The following is a 17,342-nucleotide window of genomic DNA, read 5'->3' as shown; positions in this document are numbered from 1 at the left end:
CCGCTGTGCTGCGATCCTGTTACTAATTGGCAAATTTGTGAAAGTTACACATGGATCCTTGCTACGAACGAAAGTGTGGCTAATATTCGGGGTGCGGCTTTTTTATTGACAAAGACAGCAACATTGTCGACGCACCGGGAGTGCGGCTTATACTCCGTGCGGCTTGTATTCGTGAAATTACTGTACATTAACAGATTACAGAAGAGAATGTCTGTGAGGATGACAGCACATTGTATGACATCAAATTCAACTAAAATATATGAAATAACTAATGGTCAAATGGTAGCTGAAATATTTGTACATACTTTTCAAGATTATCATTATGATTGAGTTCAGAGTACTCTGTGGGCTAATTAGCAATTATTTAACAGGTAAGAGCACTGAAGTATAGCCCTGCATAATTACTTAATATTGTGGCATCTGCATGAGAAATAATTGCAAGACATGGTTGAAAAGAAACACTACCTATGGATTTTATTTAGTCTTGAACCTCATGAACCTTTTCCTTGCAGCTAATTTCCTTTACACAGGCAAGAGAAACAACTATAAAATTAAAATAGAATCATAGAATCATAGGACTTTTAAGGTTAGAATAGACCTTTAAGGTCATCAAGTTCATCTGTCTACCCAGCACCACCACCATGTTCACCACCAAACCATGTCATCAAGTGCCATATTCACACAATTTTTGAAAACTTCTGGGGATGGTGGCTCTGTCATTACTCTGGGCAGTCTGTTCCAACGCTTTACAACCCTTTCTGTGAAAAAAAAATAAAAATCCTGATATCTAATCTAAACCTTCCATGGATCAGCTGGCTGTGTTTTCTCTTGTCCTCTCACTTGTTGCCTGGGAGAAGAGCAATGAACTCCAAAGGACATGACATGGACATGGCAGGCTGCCACTGAAAGGCACTTGAGTTTGAGAGGAAGAGGCAATGCTGGGGGGTGCCCCAGGTGGTTTGCCACCTCTCTTGACAACTAGCACAATTTGGACAGAGGACAGGCTACAGGGTCACAGTTATAATTCTCAGCTATTACAGTCCCCTCTTTCCTGAGCTACTGTAATAACAGCTTGTGGGTTTAGTTTCCTACACGCTTTCCCCTTTAGTTTATTTCCTAGGAAATAGCAACAAATGTCCTCAAAAATCTAAATGTCCTCTCTGTGGGCTCAGTGTACCCTGAGGGATAAGACAAGTACACCGTGTCACAAGGCAGAAGCTGGGAGATTACTTGTGGGTTTTTTTAACAAACAGCTCTAAAGATTACTTTCGTTTTATTTTGGAAATCAGATAAAAGGTAAATTAAATCAGATAAATGAAATGTGATTTTTTTTTACTAAAACTTCAGTTTAGACTCTTCCATTAAATCTATTAAACACCATTAGAGGGCACTTTCGTTACAATGCTGACAAATTCACATAAACTAAAAGGGCTTTTATGTAGTTTACTGCAGTCTGAAAACACAGCTCCTAACTTCCTTGCTGCCACAGACTTTGCAGTTCATATTGAATGAAACAGGTAAAATTTAAAAAATGGAACCATTATCTTTCCTAGGAAATCATCACTGATCACATGCAATTTCATGCAGATTGTTAAAAATGACAGGGCAGAGTCATTCCCAGGACAGAGGAAAAGGGAGACAAGGGAAATACAATGGATAAATCAGTACAAATTGCAGTGAGCAGTATCACAGCTTTAAATCTCTGATGTACTTCACTCCAAGCCCTTACCTGTGTTTTGGCACCTGTGCTGTATAAAAGTGCCGTCCTTCCCATCGCTGCAGCACTTGGGATGCAAAAGAAAAATGAAGGAATCACGTTGCTGAGGCCATGAGCCAAAAATTCCTGCAAAGTTGTCAAATAGAAGATATTTTTTCCTATTGTTCTGTCATTTCAATGTCTCTTGCCAACAAAGGAGTCCCCTATGTAAATATTAGCAATGATAAAGAATGGACACATTTTTGAGGGAAAAAGACCCCACAGGTACATGACAAAGGGTTTCCCAACAGAAGAGATCTCACAGAACTAATTTAAATGATAGAGCTGTTGAGCAGATTCGTCAAAAGCAGGAGGGACATTTTGTTCACAGAATAAATGCTGTTGCTAAATTGTTCAATCAAGATATTTACATCTCCATGTCTGCTTTTTAACTGGCCAGAGCCTCAAGTAGTGGTGTCTGGAAACTGCCCAGATCATTTCTGGTTTATGGCTTACTGGAAAAAGACAGACACTGATTTGTCTTCCTTTAGAGCATGTTTTAGTGAAAGTGAAGTGTGATAGCCATACTATATGCATGCTGTCTTTCATCACAAATGTATTTGCTGTTTGTTCACAGTCAAAATGCAGACATGTCTGAACAAAGATTCATGGAAGAAAAAGTGGAGAAGTCACCTTGTATGTGCAGCCTAAGAAGGAGGATGAAAATGGTCAGTGTAGGAGAATGGTGCTGTATCCAGCCAGGAAAGTAAACTAGCTCACAAGTTTGTCTTCACAGAACAACACAGCACAGAACAGCACAGAACAGCACCCCCTTAAAGCTCACCCCTTAAAGCTCACCCACATGCCAAGCACCGTGCCTGGCCCCTGGAGGCAGTGCAGCCACACCACCTCACTGCTCTCCTCCCACAGAGGTTTTGCTCTTTTGCTCCATTATTTAATGCAGACATACACACTTTCCAAGACTTCAGAAATGAAGCTGTGTAGGCTATAAGACTTCTAAAGGTGCAGAAAGCCACACAGGTTGCTGTGTTCTGTGGAATGCCTTGAGACAAAGCAGCATGTCACCCTGGAGTCTGGCCTGCCCTGCGCTCAAAGCATTCTCTCTCTGCTCCATGAAAACATGGCTCTGAAGCATCAATAGAAATTCATGGCCCAGTGTAATCCAACTGAGAAATATTTCAGGGACCTGAACAGACAAGAATGTCCCCACTGTGTTTTCCAATGACATAAGAGCTGTGAAGGACAAGACCTGATGTAGCAAGACCAACCTGTCTAGATAGGGTGTTCAAATAGCCCTCCAGGTGCAAAACAACTGTTCTTCATTCAAAGCTATGTCATTTATTCCAAATCACTTAACGTAAAGGTGGAGGCAACATTTACAGCCCACAGTACTAGTACCAGTTATCTGAAATTGAGCCCTTCTTACCAAAGTGCTTGAATTAGCATCTCCATGGATTTCCAGCTGCCTTGGAGTTACCCACCCACCAAGACACACAATGTAGTAGTGTAGAGATGGCCCACTTTTATTTAAGCATGTCTTCTGCAAAGTGGAACTCAGAACAGAAAGCTCCTATGGCTGTAAATTTGGCAGCACTCACTGAACTCATCCAGCTTCTTAGATATAAACAAACCTTTATTTCAGGTGAGACTTCTACTTTGCATAAGTATAAATAATTTCTCAGTAAAACATGAGATAAGTCCTGGGGCTATAAGTAATTGGTTTTGTTTTAAAATGGCTTTGTTTCATTAATTGGTGGCTGATTTAACATCATAGCTTGTCTATAAGAGCTCAACTGCCAAAGGAGAAGCTATCTCATCTTAGACCATAATATCCAAATGCTGCACTGAATGTAGCATTACAAGATTATCCTGAAGGATGAGCTTCCCTAAAAGTAGCAGTTCAACCAGTGAGACCATTCTGCAGAGATAATTTGGATAAAATTTGGGTGTTACTGTAAACACTAGAAGGTGTCAGGATGCTACAGGGAACATAACTTTTCCTACCGGCCATTCATCCATAATACTTTCCCCAAATGGTGAGGTGATTTCGAAGCTCAGCGACACTAAGGAGAAAGAGCTTTACCTGGTTGTCATCCACACTGTATTTAAACTTTTTAGCAGAGCCTTGAGCAAGAGCTAGTGAGGCCACATAACCAACCAGTGCCACTCCAAAAGCTTCAGTGACTACTTCAGGCAGGACATTCATGGGTGGTGCTTTTGGTGATGGCAGCCTATAAAAAATAAAGACAGTAATTTTTGCAAAGCTTGATACACAGTCTCTATATACCTGCAATTTATGTGAATACCAGAGAAACAATCTCTGCTGGAACAGATAATTTTTTTATTACAGTAATTTCACGACTATAAGGCGCACCCTTTTGACTAAAATTTTCCCTGGAACCCGGAAGTGCGCCTTATAGTCCGGTGCACCTTATCTGATGGACAAAGTTCAAAAAAATTGCCTACCCGGAAGTGCGAGCTGCGAGCCACGGGGGGAGCCGGCAGGGCCATGGCTGCCAGGTGGAGGTGGGGCGGAGCAGGGGCAGGCACGCCCCGGCCCTGTGCAGGCGGAGCCGCCCCTCCAGAGGCACGCCCGGGCCCCGTGCAGGCGGAGCCGCACCTACACAGGCACGCCTCAGCCCCGTGGAGGCGGCACGGCCCCTACAGAGGCACGCCTGGGCCTCGTGGAGGCAGAGCCGCCCCTCCACAGGCACCTTCCAGCCCCGTGGAGGCGGAGCCGTCCCTACACAGGCACGCCCCGGCCCCGTGCAGGCGGAGCCGTCCCTCCAGAGGCACCCCCCAGCCCCATGCAAGCGGGACGGCCCCTCTAGAGGCACCCCCCGGCCCCGTGCAAGCGGGACGGCCCCTCCAGAGGCACCCCCTGGGCCCTGTGCAGGCGGAGCCGTCCCTACAGAGGCACGCCTGGGCCCCGTGCAGGCGAAGCCGCGCGTCCAGAGGCACCCCCCGACCCCATGCAGGCGGAGCCGCCCCTCCACAGGCACCCCCTGGCCCCGTGGAGGCGGCACGGCCCCTACAGAGGCACGCCCGGGCCTCGTGGAGGCAGAGCCGCCCCTCCACAGGCACCCACCGACCCCGTGCAGGCAGCACGGAGGGGCGGCGGCAATAGCCCGGCCCCGGAGAGGCAGCACGGAGGGGTGGCGGCCATAGCCCGGCCCCGGAGAGGCAGCACGGAGGGGTGGCGGCCATGCCCCGGCCCCGCCGGATACAGGTGGGCCTGGGGGCCCGCGGCACCGCCCCTGCCAGGTACAGGCGGGCCCGGGGGCCAATGACTGCCGGGTTGAGGCGGGGCCTCGGCCAGCAACCCCGCGGAGGGAGCTGGGGGCGGAGCCTCGCTGCAAAAAAAAAGTGCGCCCTATAGTCCGGTGCGCCTTATCTGATCTACAAAGTTGCGAATTTTGCCAACTCCCAGCGGGTGCGCCTTATAGTCCGGTGCGCCTTATGGTCGTGAAATTACTGTACTTGTAAAGTGATTTTTTTTTCCATTATTTTAAATTAATAAGATCTCAGTCTGTTTGGAACAGCAGAAGAGAATTTGTAGAAGATAAAACAGTTTCAGATGGAGTATTCCATTTGAAAACTTCAATTTGAGAAATTATAAAGAGATGTTGATAAATTAACTCCATGGCTGACAAATAAAATTAGCAATCATTTGCTAATTTTGTGATGTTCAGTAGAAGAGACTACTGTATATTTTCTCCTTTTATAATGTAGTTGGCTCTCCTGTAAAGTTAAATTTAAATCTTAAAAAATATTCTGTATTCCTGTCAGTTAGTGACAGTACAGACATTTATTCCATCTAATGGGGATTCCAGTGAAACTACTCAGGTTATGGAGCAAACCACCCTAAATTGTCCCTGAACTTTTCAAAAGACTTTGGTCTTTCCAGAGCACAAATCACACCGTCCAAAAATCAAATTGTGCTCTTAGGGTTTATGATGCTCTCCACTGACAAGGCAGTTAGGTATTTCAGGTAAATGCTTAAAAATATGCAGGATTGATCCAGGCTCTGCTTCTGTTTTACAACACTGCTTGTATGAGGTTAGACAGAAAATAAATTCCTGATGAAAACAGCACAAATACAGTTTACTTTTTCATTACACATAGAAGGGGCACACTTGGCTGTGTTTTGGTGTCAGATTCATAGCATGCTCTAAATACTTAAAAAACATTCTTTCTCAGAAATGTCCCTGATTTTATTTCTTTCAGTGCAAGCTGCCACACATGTGCTCATGCTGTCTTGGACTCGTAGTTTGTGAAATTTAGGGAAACCCTGCTATATCCAAGCAGGAGATTACACAATAACTGTACTCTTCCATACCAGCCAGGACAGTTTGAACATTTTGTCTGACAACTAATCTAATTTCTCTTTCTAGCTAATTATATTGCAATTTTTTTTGCCTTCTTTTCAAGGTCATGGAGGAAAGTGTATCATTAACTATAGTAAAAATTTTCTTTTCTAGATTAAGCATAATTAAATCTTTCAAATTTTCTCAGAAATCACATTTTCTAAAATTACTGTATGTGTGGAGAGGAATGAAGTGTAGCAATCTGCAAATCTTATCTCATTGGAAATCCCTTCTGCTACAATAACCCAAGGCAACTCTCAAAAACCAGCTTGCAATAATCTTGTAAAGAGTGTCCTGCCCTCCTGTCATACATCATCAAGTACTTAGTACCTACTTCTTATTCCACACAGCAAGAAAAAGCTATGAAAATGTACAAGAAAGCATTTTTGTGATGACATCTATGCACATATAACTCGTTAACGTGGGATTGAATTGTGAGAGAGTATCTGAGGAGACAGGAAACAAACAAAATAGATTTTTTCCATTTTGTATTTCAGAAACTGCTTTGACCTTTTCAGAGACTGTTCTCAGAAATAAAAATATTTAAAAGCCACAAGTTAATAGAACCCACATTACCCTTTAGGAATATTTCCCACAACTTCTATCCTGTAGACATATTCCATATCAGCACAGTAGCAAGCAATGGATGTAGCAATTATCTATTGATTCAAAGAGAAAAAGATGTTACATTTCTGTTGCTTCTGACATGGTCCCTATTATTGCCATAACTAAGCAAGTTAGCACATGGCACTGTTCATACATTTATCCTTAGATCCATCCAGTAAATCATCAATCATTAGGAAAGCATTATGGAGTTTTTGGTTTTCTTTTTTTTTGGTTTTGGTTTTTTGGAGTTTTTTTGGCAAATGTGGAATAGCGTCAAAAGCAACTAAGATTTGGACACAATAATGCAATAATGAAGTGAGACTATAGTGCAGTTTGTACATTCTGTGTACCAACCAACAATCAATTTTACCAAATACAGACGAAGCTATTAATTTCTCTTAAAACATCACTTCCATAGTTAAACTCATTCCCTCCTCACTAAAACTCAATTAATACAAAACCAGCACAGTTACTGAAAGAGGAACCCTGTCAATCAGTGTCCAAAGTCCCTCTGTGGAGCATGTACCAGTCATGTCAGCAGCTTAAGGAAGTCCATAATTTAGGTGATCCTGAGTAGTCTGATCCAGCTGATGTTCTCTGAGCTCATCTAATCCAGACTGGCAGTGTTGACTTCAGCACAGAACACAGCAGATGATGTGCCAGCCAATTGTTTTTATGTTCTAGCAGTTATGAATCTTGCAGAGGGAGAATAAAGTTTGACCCTGAGGAGGTTCAAACTCATTTCCTGTATTCCAAATGAGATGAACACACAAATACCAGTAGAGCAGGGTTCCAGTCCACAATCCTTAGTTTGCTGGTTCATTTTATCCAGTATTTTTAAAAAGGTAACAGTGAGACCAGGACCATACTACCTCCTTTTCCCAGCATTTTGCCCTTGTAAATATTTCCTTTCCAGTAACAGAAGAGCAATTGCAATAATGCACCCCGAAAAACAGCTGTCCTCCTTACTTAGTATTTTCTTTTAGAGGTTTAGAGAAAAACAGAAACTTTTTGATGGTGATTTGCTGCTGATCATTTGACTACAGATTAATCCTTAAAACAGGGCTTTATAATGCAATTGCTAATTTCAACTTAGTCTATACCATGTTAAAGGAAAACTGTCAGTAAAATGACAGAAAGCAATAGCATAGCTATTTAACTTTGTCATAGATAAAAAACAAGCAACATCTAAGGCACAACTACCCACTGCAAGACTTGCCTGGAGTTACAAAGTGCCAGTTACTTTTTATTTTCTATTGCAAACTTCTTAGACTTTGACAGTCTAGGCTTTGTGTCCTTGTGATTATGTAAAAAGTAGCAAACATATGAAATATATTATACAAATTGGGAGCTTATGTAATTTCTTTCTTAATTATTAAGCCAAACTACTTCCTGTTCTTACAATTAACTTACAGCCATGAAAATCAGCTGTCTATTTAATAAGTGGCAGGTGTGGGTGTGGGTAACTATAGAGAACACAGTAAACTTCAACAGATTGAGCCACTGAAAGCTTTGTAAGAAAAAGCCTGATACATAATTTTGTACTTACCAAAAGTAGATCGATGGGAAGGACAACTTTAATGTTTCTCTGAAATTTCTCATTCAGTTCTTTAACAAGAACAAGTACCACAATGCTGAGCAAGGAGAGAAGTAATGCCTCCAGCTGAACTGTTCTGATATTCTCAAACACATAGGCATAAATCTACAGTGAACAGCAAATCACAATCACAGATCAAAAAATATATTCTGGGTCACATGCCATGACATCTTCTCACAACTTCAAATAATGAGGGAGAGCTGAATCAATACTGCAGGAGCTGAGTCACTAGAAAAGTTTTTGGCCTGTATTTTAGATTTTACAAGGAATAAAATAACCAATCCTATGGAGTTTTAAAAACTCAAAAAAACTTGCAGTGAATATTTGTATATATTAATTTACAAATTTCTATTGGTAGAAGCAGGCTATAAAATTCCAATAAATGTGATATGTTTCCTTTTCTTATTCAGTCTCATTGAGTGTGATAAATGAGTGTTGCATAAAAATGTTGAGAAAGGTTTCTTGCACAAAGGTACATTTCTAGTGGCAACACCATATAAACATCCACCTACACTAGTAATAAAAGTTATTCCTGAGGGGGAAAGAAAAAAGACAGAAAAAAGTGGAAAAGAGAAGGAGAGGAAAAAAGTAAAGGGAAAGGAAAATGCAGCAGAAGCTGAATGGAAAGAGATGCAACAGGAATATTCTAAGATGAGCATCCTCTGCATCCTCTTCAGGACATCCTCTGCAGTTTGTGGGTGATTTTTCCAGAGTAACATTTTTCCAGAGTAATTTCAGCAGGATATCCTCAGTCTCCCTGTTGGCTGCTCTTGCCCCTTACACAGTGCTCCATGGAGCATGTTTTGGTCAGGTCCAGCTGCTGCACACACTAAAGAGTTGCCAAGCTTGCATACATATGCTGCTACTTATTTAAATAACTACAGTTATCTGCTTAATACATGCTGCAATTACCTGTAAAACAGGTTAGAAAAATGAAGTTCAATCTGTGATGAACAAAGGAAATATGGTTCTGAATTATAAGGAGCAGGAATAGAATGACCAGTGATGATGAACACAGGGGTCTTTGATGATGAACACAAGGTTGTAAGTAACAGGCTTAGAAGAGTGCAGTTGCCTTTGCACCAGCACAGATGACACAGTGAACTGTAGTTTTTGCTCTAGGATGAATTTGTAGGTTCAGGAAATAAGGCATAAATCAGTATGGTGGTAGATTAACAGAAAGTAATGAAAAAAATTAGAAGTGTGTTGAAACAGTTAGAAGGGGTGAAGAAAGTTAGAGAACATCTATCCTGATAAATAAAGAAATCATGAGATCTTATCACAACTTATTTTCTGGCCTCATGAAGAAAAGCAATAGTCTATTGCCTGAAAGAAAAGCCAGCCATAAAAATGGATATACAATACACATCCTTGCTAAAGCTGTAAGGGAAAAAAAAAGATAGGCTTAGTCCCTTGAGTTTTCTGCATTTAAATTCTATTGTGCATCCTGAAATGTAAACCATGGAGAGAACAGAAGTTAAGATTAGGATGTAGATTTAGCCATCATCACAAGTAACTTTTTTTTTAAACCCAACATAAAGGATAATAAAATCAAGCAAGTGGAGATTGAAATAATAATAGTAATATTTTTTTAAAAAGTGTTTTCTCTGGTTTTCTCTGGCAATGACTGAGAAGACCACTAAAATAAACCAAAAGTGACACTTGTAGTTTTATCAAAATCAAGATTAATAATTTTCTGCTCCAGAGAACTTATTCTCAAATACATATACAATGCTAACAGGTTGTGACAGTTTGAAGGTTAAACACATATATTTACATTGGATGGAAAAAGTTCTAGAAAAATTATCTTAGGAAAGAAACCTGTTCCAGCAGAAAGGTAGTCAATATGATGATAAAATTTATTTCTACTGTTCTGATTCTGTCACTCATTGAAGAGGTGATGCTCATATTGAAGAATGAGTAAATCAAAATAACTTACTATTTTTTCTCTCTGAGAATATTTTCATAATATAGAAAGGGAAAAAAACCCAACCTAAAAATGGTTTCATAAAAGTAACTTTCCTAATAAAGAGGAAATTTAGCCCTTGGAGTTTTGATTAAGGATGAACAATATAACCCAGCACAAACATTTATTTCTCAGAAACCCAGAAAATATCAACTTGTTAAGTAATATGATCTAGACATGGATATCTTAAATCTGAAGAAATGGCAATTAAACCACAGTTTTAAACCACATATTGCCCCCCTGTAATCAGAAAATATGTGGATTGTGTCTTAAGTCACTTGGGACTAGATCTGTACCCATAATTTTCCAAGAATTCATTTTCAAGAGGGCATAGGACTTGGCTCAGTCCCCAAACAGAAGTTGTGATTAATTAAGACAAAAGGAGGCAGTCTGGAAAACTGTGCCTACAAACTCACCAAAGACTGAGCTAGATCTAAGGTGAAGTGGCAAGAAAAGGGAAGAAAGGGGTTGATTCTTGCTGAAGTCAGAGATTTGTTTTGAAATAAATGCTGGCTATTAAAGTATCAACATTAGCTATCTGTGTTCATGACATCAAATCTAATTTTCCTAGAGAAAGTGAGACAAAAGACTGGGTGAATAAGCGAAATTTTACTGAAGAAATATACACAAGCTTCAACAATTTTTGTCCTTCAAACTGAGTAATAATGACATTGCTATTTAATTTTAAAAATACATAGCTAAGTCTTGTAAACCTTTGCCATAGGTTTTTCAGACTTTGCAACAAAATCTTTGTATGAACTGCCTAGTACATCTTTTGGTGTTTCTTTGAAGTTGTACCTTTCTGTATGTAGTCTATATCAGCCAATAAATGAAAAATGTTGGAATTACCAACACTTTGCAGCTCATTCAAATTCAGTAGCCTAAACAACCCTATCCCCAAACTGTAGTACACTAAAACAATTCAGGCAGTAATACATTAATATTAAATTAATTACTGCATTAGACTAAAGAGCTTCCAATGACTGGTTGGTTCCCGGGTAACCATTTCCTGAGAACCTGAAACCACACAATTCATGATATAACCAGTGAAACGAGGAGACTCTTGCACAAGAAAGAAAGAACATGTGGCTCTTAACAGGAATGAAATTAACATACACAATAGACATCTCTTTAGACTGTATATTACAGGGTATTCTGTCCAGTCAGTTACTGTACTCACCCAAGAGCAAACTATAAATCCTAAATCTAAGTACAGTAATTTCACGACCATAAGGTGCACTGGACTATAAGGCGCACCCCTGGGGAGTCGGCAAAATTTGCAACTTTGTAGATCATATAAGGCGCACCGGACTACAAGGCGCACTTTTTTTTGCAGCGAGGCTCCGCTCCCAGCTCCCCCCCGTGCGGTTGCTGGATGAGGCCCCACCTCAACCCAGCAGCCATTGGCCCCCGGGCCCACCTGTACCCGGCGGGGCCGGGGCATGCCCGCCGCCGCCCCGTGCTGCCTCTCCAGGGCTGGGCTATGGCCGCCGCCCCTCCGTGCCACCTCCACAGGGCCGGGGCGTGCCTGTGGAGGGGTCGTTCTGCCTGCACGGGGCCGGAGCGTGCCCGTCGCTGCTTCACCCTGCCTCCACCTGGCAGCCATGGCACTGCCGGGTTCCCCCACGGCTCGCAGCTCTCACTTCCGGGTAGGCAAATTTCTGAACTTTGTCCATCAGATAAGGCGCACTGGACTATAAGGTGCACTTCCGGGTTTGGGGAAAAATTTTAGTCTAAAGGGTGCGCCTTATAGTCGTGAAATTACTGTACATAAAGCTCAAACTTGCAACAGCATTGGCATCTGATTCAAAAGTAGTATTTACAAATGTTTTAATAAAAAATGTAATTATAAGTTCAGCATTTCGCATATTTAGATTATACACTTACAGAAATATTTTGGAGATTGTGCAGCAGAATTTAGCTTGATATTGAAGTGTACAAAGCAATCTTTGTCATTATATAATTTAAAATATTGTTTTAAATCAGCAGTAATATATCAATTGAGCTGTTTGCCTCTTGTGGTTTTAGTTTCATTGCTAGTGTTGTGTAAAGATTTTCAATAGAACCTATGTGACAATATTATGAGCAATCAGTGGACTTTTTGGTAATCAATTCAAATTTGGACCTAAGTGAAACAAGCAATATTCAAGCTTTGCACATCCATATACAGATACTGTATGTTCCTTTTCTCATGGGAAACCATCAGTTTTGAGGTGATATTGAACATTATAATGGTTTATATTCTAGAAAGAGTGTGTATTGGGATGTATTAATAAAATGCTCTGACTTGTCTTTTTCTTAGTGCCTCCATGAAACCAAAAAATTAGCTCTAAAACGTGTATAGAGGCTGAAGAAAACAAAGGAGCATGTTATTTAACGCAATACATTTTAAGAGTGGACGACTTCATTTCATTTTCAAAAATGTTTCATTCTGAGGTTTTTTAAATATGTCATACTGGAGGGAAAATGTATAGGCAAATACTGTAAGCTGTATAGGTTACTGGGTAAAAAAGGGGTGAAAAGAAAGGACTGATAGCAGAACATGAAGTTTGGGGTTTTTTTCAGAATTGCAGCAAAACCACACAAGGATTTTGCAACAGGCTTGCAACTCAACCACAAAAGACGCCGTTTTGCAAGGCAAGTTTCTTACATAGCAGTTCATTTTGCAGTGTTGTATTTTCTCAGAAACATGTGAAAAGAGAAATATATTTATACACAAATAAGGGGCAACTACAAGTGTGTTCTTCCATTTTCAGATGCCGAGTAAAACTTGATGACAGTTTTCCCTTGCAAAGTTACATCACATATGCATTATTCCCTCACTGCTTTTCTTCTTCACCTTCACTTTTCCATTTGCAAAATACCAGCTGATGCTGCACTGTGCAGCTCAATTGAAATGTGACAAACTATGTACAGGGAAAACAAAATTTAATAAGTTACATAACCTACGTGTAAACACAGAAATACCACAGGCTCAAGGCCAGTGTACTAGATTTGTTCTCCATATGCAAAGCTCCTTTCTACATGTTTAACCATGATCTCACATGCTATAAAGAATTGATTTCACTGGCTTGCTATACTTGCAACTCTCCTATCACACTTTATTAAACATTCTTATTCTTGCTTTGCCAACCCAAAGGCTGCCTGAGGCAAAGCAATTGGTTTTGTGAGTGGGAGGTGTTTTGGAGTGGACAAAGAAAAAAATGCAAGGAGAAGTACCAGTCTTTCGACTTTGAGAATTTGAAGTAAAGAACATGTCCAGAGAGATATGCCAAAGTTGCCTTTCACTCTCTAGATGTGCAAACTACCTTATATCTAATTAATGCAATTTTTACATAAAACTACAACCACAGAAAAAAAATATTGTTGAAGTCTAGCTCTGGTGCTTTTAACTGAGATATTGGACTTCCTTAAGTCAATTCAGAAGTCTGAACAGACAACAGAAATATTTGAAAATACATATATAGAAAAACTGCACCTTTTTTATTATTCTTTCAAGTTGCACAGAGTAGATTTTTTTGGTCATTTGTTTTCATACAATTTACAGAGCAATTCAGAACCTTAGAGAAAAAATCAGGAAAATTTTTCTTTGGAATATGTTCAAAGTGGTTTGATTTCAAAAGAGAAGAGAAAGGCAAGGAACTTGTTTCAAATGCATTAAAAATACAAGGGATAAGGGAATAGATTTCTTTCAGAGCATTTGAATGACTCATTTATGATATCATCAGCACACCAAGGTGGAAATATTTCTTCATATCACTGCTGTTCTTTATTATTGCTCATAATGTATATTTTGATTATGCCTTGGCTGCAGTACTTAGCACCAGTCATCTCTACAAGATGATAATATTCCTATATGTAAGTATAGTTTCCATGGAAACGTCATGAAAAAGAGGCTATTCACATTTTATATTAAGAATCATTTATGAAAAAGTTTTTAAATAATGAAAAAAAAATATGAAGAACAATTTTTAATAGTCAAATAAGCCAACTGACCGCTCATAAAAATAGCTATGACACTTCTACGTATCAACAAGATAAATTGATAAATTAGTTGTGCTTATTACATGCTCCTAATTTTCATTAATAAATTTGTCCTGTAAAAAATTTAACAAGTTAATTATTCATATGAAAAGCCATCAAATTTATAAAATATTATGAAAAATAATTCTAAAAAGCAACATCTTCTAATCAAGATTTCACATTAACAATTTTTCCAAATAATAGGGGGAAAAAAAACCACATAGTAGGGCATGAAGACATAGTCAGTGCTTTAAATAAGGTGTCCTAATTTAGTGGCTGACTAGATGAAGTCTTACTGTCAGTGCAATGTAAAAATCAGCAAGTAGATACAGTTTTATTATGAGCAAAATATCATTTTGACAGGTACTGTTGTAACACTAATAATGCCAAGAGATTATGCACACAGCACAGAAATTCAGGGCTTGCTGGAATAAGTTACCATCAAGAATATGTCTGTGACTTTTGTGTACTAAGATTATACAGCTTTGCTCTTTAAGGTTTCAGCCAAAAATATGTCCTTTCCAAGGGCTGTAACCACAGGTGGTGATGTGTCCTTGACTGTACCAGGTGCTTTCACCTGATACAGGTGGGAAAACACGGTAGCAGCAATGCCCACTGTGGGCCAAGGTGGGGAACAAAGGGTGATCAGTCATCCCCTGACAGCCTTGGAACATTCCCTACCTGAACTGGAGCCCAAGCAGAGCAGCACCATTGTCACCCAAGTTTTGGAAACAATTTCCAAATGTTTTGGAAACTCCAGTAGCTGCCAAGCTGGGTTATGGCCAGGATGGAAACCAGCTGATGACTAAAGCAAATCAGCTTGTGACCCTGCACACAACAGCCCTGAGTGAGGCTTTCTGAGCTTTTGGGGGCACAGTGGGCAGTGCCAGCACCTCCCTCTCTGTGGGACACCTCTCAGAGCTCACGAGCCCTCAAGTCTGCTATACTGGAAAGGCCATCACTGGGCTGACACACACACGCACACACACACACACACACACAGAGACTCCTTGAGGTGCAGACCCTGCCTGGTGAGAAACACTCAGGCATTTGCCATGAGTATATCCCTGAAGACAAGTGGAGTTTTTGATTAGCCCCTTTACACTCACAGACACACATGTATACATCTCTGCCTGTGTGCATGTGAAATTATTATCATGTGAATGTTGCTATTATGAAACTGTAATTAAATCACTGCTGTATTTATTTATAAATCCCATTTAATAACTTCATAAATATTACTTAATGATTAAATTCTGTTAAACCTTTTTGCACACCTTATTTTTTTGTATCCATATCCTTTGCACTCTTATCCCTTTTCATCCTCAGTCTCCATGTAATCCACTCTAAATTGGTACTACAATTTTCTTATGAATGCTTCATCCTTGGAGCAAGTGAACCTTGTTAAATTCACAATTTCCTAAGTTCATATTAAGCTCATATCTGCTTTTTGCCAATACTTCTGATGGTGATGCTTTAAGAAGCCTAACATTTGCAACAATACTGCATGAAATGCTGCATGCATTTTATAAAAATTACCTTAAAGCTGTCCCCTTGCTGTGTTTATGATGCAGTAGTATCATGTCATAAAATAATAAATAACATATCTAGAGTAATTTTTGCATAGGAGATGCACAAATCACGGGTCATTTTCCTTTTACTACAATAATGGTCAGATTTCATTCAGCAGCATATGAAGAAAATATGTTCAAATTTATATTTTAATCCTTCCACATGCAGACCAAGAGAGAAATTACCCTCCCTGTATGAGTGTATAATGACTCAGGATAACAAACGGAATGATTGATGTCCTAACAAACATTTTTTTAATTAATTACTGTACCCGTTCCTACTAGTTCTCTATCAGGTTTTCCAAATCTCTTCTTACAAACAGTTAAAGTAAGACGAAGGTTCATCTTTTGTTCGTTCACACATGTGCATAACAAATTCCATACTCCTACAAAGAGACAAATAGTGCATACAATAAAATGTTAGCTGATGAAGTAATGCATCTCTTTCACTGAACTCACATGAAAAAATGCCAGTGGTCCTGACATATATGGCACTTTCATTCCCAGCAGGTACTTCACTTGTGAAGTCACAACGTGTGTAGCTGCTCCTGTTGTCATCGCGCTTATTACGGGTTCTGTTAACAAGAACGTGGCACTGCCCAACTGCAGTGTGAACATCACTACCTAAAAGGCAAACACAGGAGGATCAGCAGTTATTACAAAATGCAGCTTCTTGTGATAGGACAATCAGAGTAATTTTAATAAGCTATAAGATAAATTAGCTAAAAATACAAAGCAAAAGTGCTTTGAAAGACAAATATGGCTGAAAATGGAACCCACTGAATTTCTGTGGGTTTACCTGCACTATTTTACTCACTAGTTTATCAGACCCTAACAATGACTTAGTAACAAAAGCAAATTCAAAGAAACTCTAAATATTCTCTCCTGCTCAAATACGTGAGCACAATAAGCACCATTAAAACATCAACTCAACACTGCCACAGGAAGTACAGCAACTCAGAAAGTGAGGCTGGTTCTGAGACTCATTCCTGCTCCACTGCTGTCCAGCCTAAATGGGCCAAGAGCCATATCTTGGTCCAGCTTTCTGATTGCCATAATGTCACTAGCAGGATTCCCAACATTTGTAATTTCAACAGATACCAAATTTGTGAGGTGCTATAGAGACTTTTGTGGTGACCCCTCTAATCCAGGAATTTAAACTACAGCAGGAGCTACAACTATTGCAGGTATTGATGTGTTCAACTGTTTGCTGCTGTTATCCTGGATTCAAACATTCTTTCCCCGCAAAGTATGAGATTTGACAACTCTTAATTCTTTGAACAAAGTTGTTACATGACTGCAGCTGCTACTGCGGTTTGCATAACATTTAATGCTTTTCTGATCCACATTAAGTTACGCTGACCTTATCTGCCCTCACAATGAGTTTTGCAGTTTCTTACCTTTGTGGTCTTTTGCATTTGCACTTCTTCTGCCTGACAAGTTACATGCTCTTGGCACAGAGTTGTTTGTTACAATGCTTTCTAAGAGGTTCATT

General features: G+C 39.9%; 1 protein-coding gene across 1 annotated transcript in view; it reads right to left on the bottom strand.

Annotated features, from left to right (window-relative positions):
- Positions 1 to 17,342, bottom strand: part of SLC26A7 (solute carrier family 26 member 7) — a 69,025-nt gene that overhangs the window by 26,956 nt on the left and 24,727 nt on the right. Inside the window, exons 4-8 of the mRNA XM_033081882.1 lie at positions 16,307 to 16,471; positions 8,240 to 8,392; positions 6,661 to 6,743; positions 3,801 to 3,948; positions 1,730 to 1,843 (exon numbers count right to left, since the gene is read on the bottom strand). Of these exons, the coding sequence (XP_032937773.1) occupies positions 1,730 to 1,843; positions 3,801 to 3,948; positions 6,661 to 6,743; positions 8,240 to 8,392; positions 16,307 to 16,471 (663 nt within the window). The remainder of the gene's footprint in view (positions 1 to 1,729; positions 1,844 to 3,800; positions 3,949 to 6,660; positions 6,744 to 8,239; positions 8,393 to 16,306; positions 16,472 to 17,342) is intronic.

This window comes from Catharus ustulatus, chromosome 1, assembly GCF_009819885.2.
Source record: "Catharus ustulatus isolate bCatUst1 chromosome 1, bCatUst1.pri.v2, whole genome shotgun sequence".
NCBI lineage: Eukaryota > Metazoa > Chordata > Aves > Passeriformes > Turdidae > Catharus > Catharus ustulatus.
Note: the sequence above shows the minus strand (reverse complement) of the source record. Positions and strands in the feature narration are given on the sequence as shown.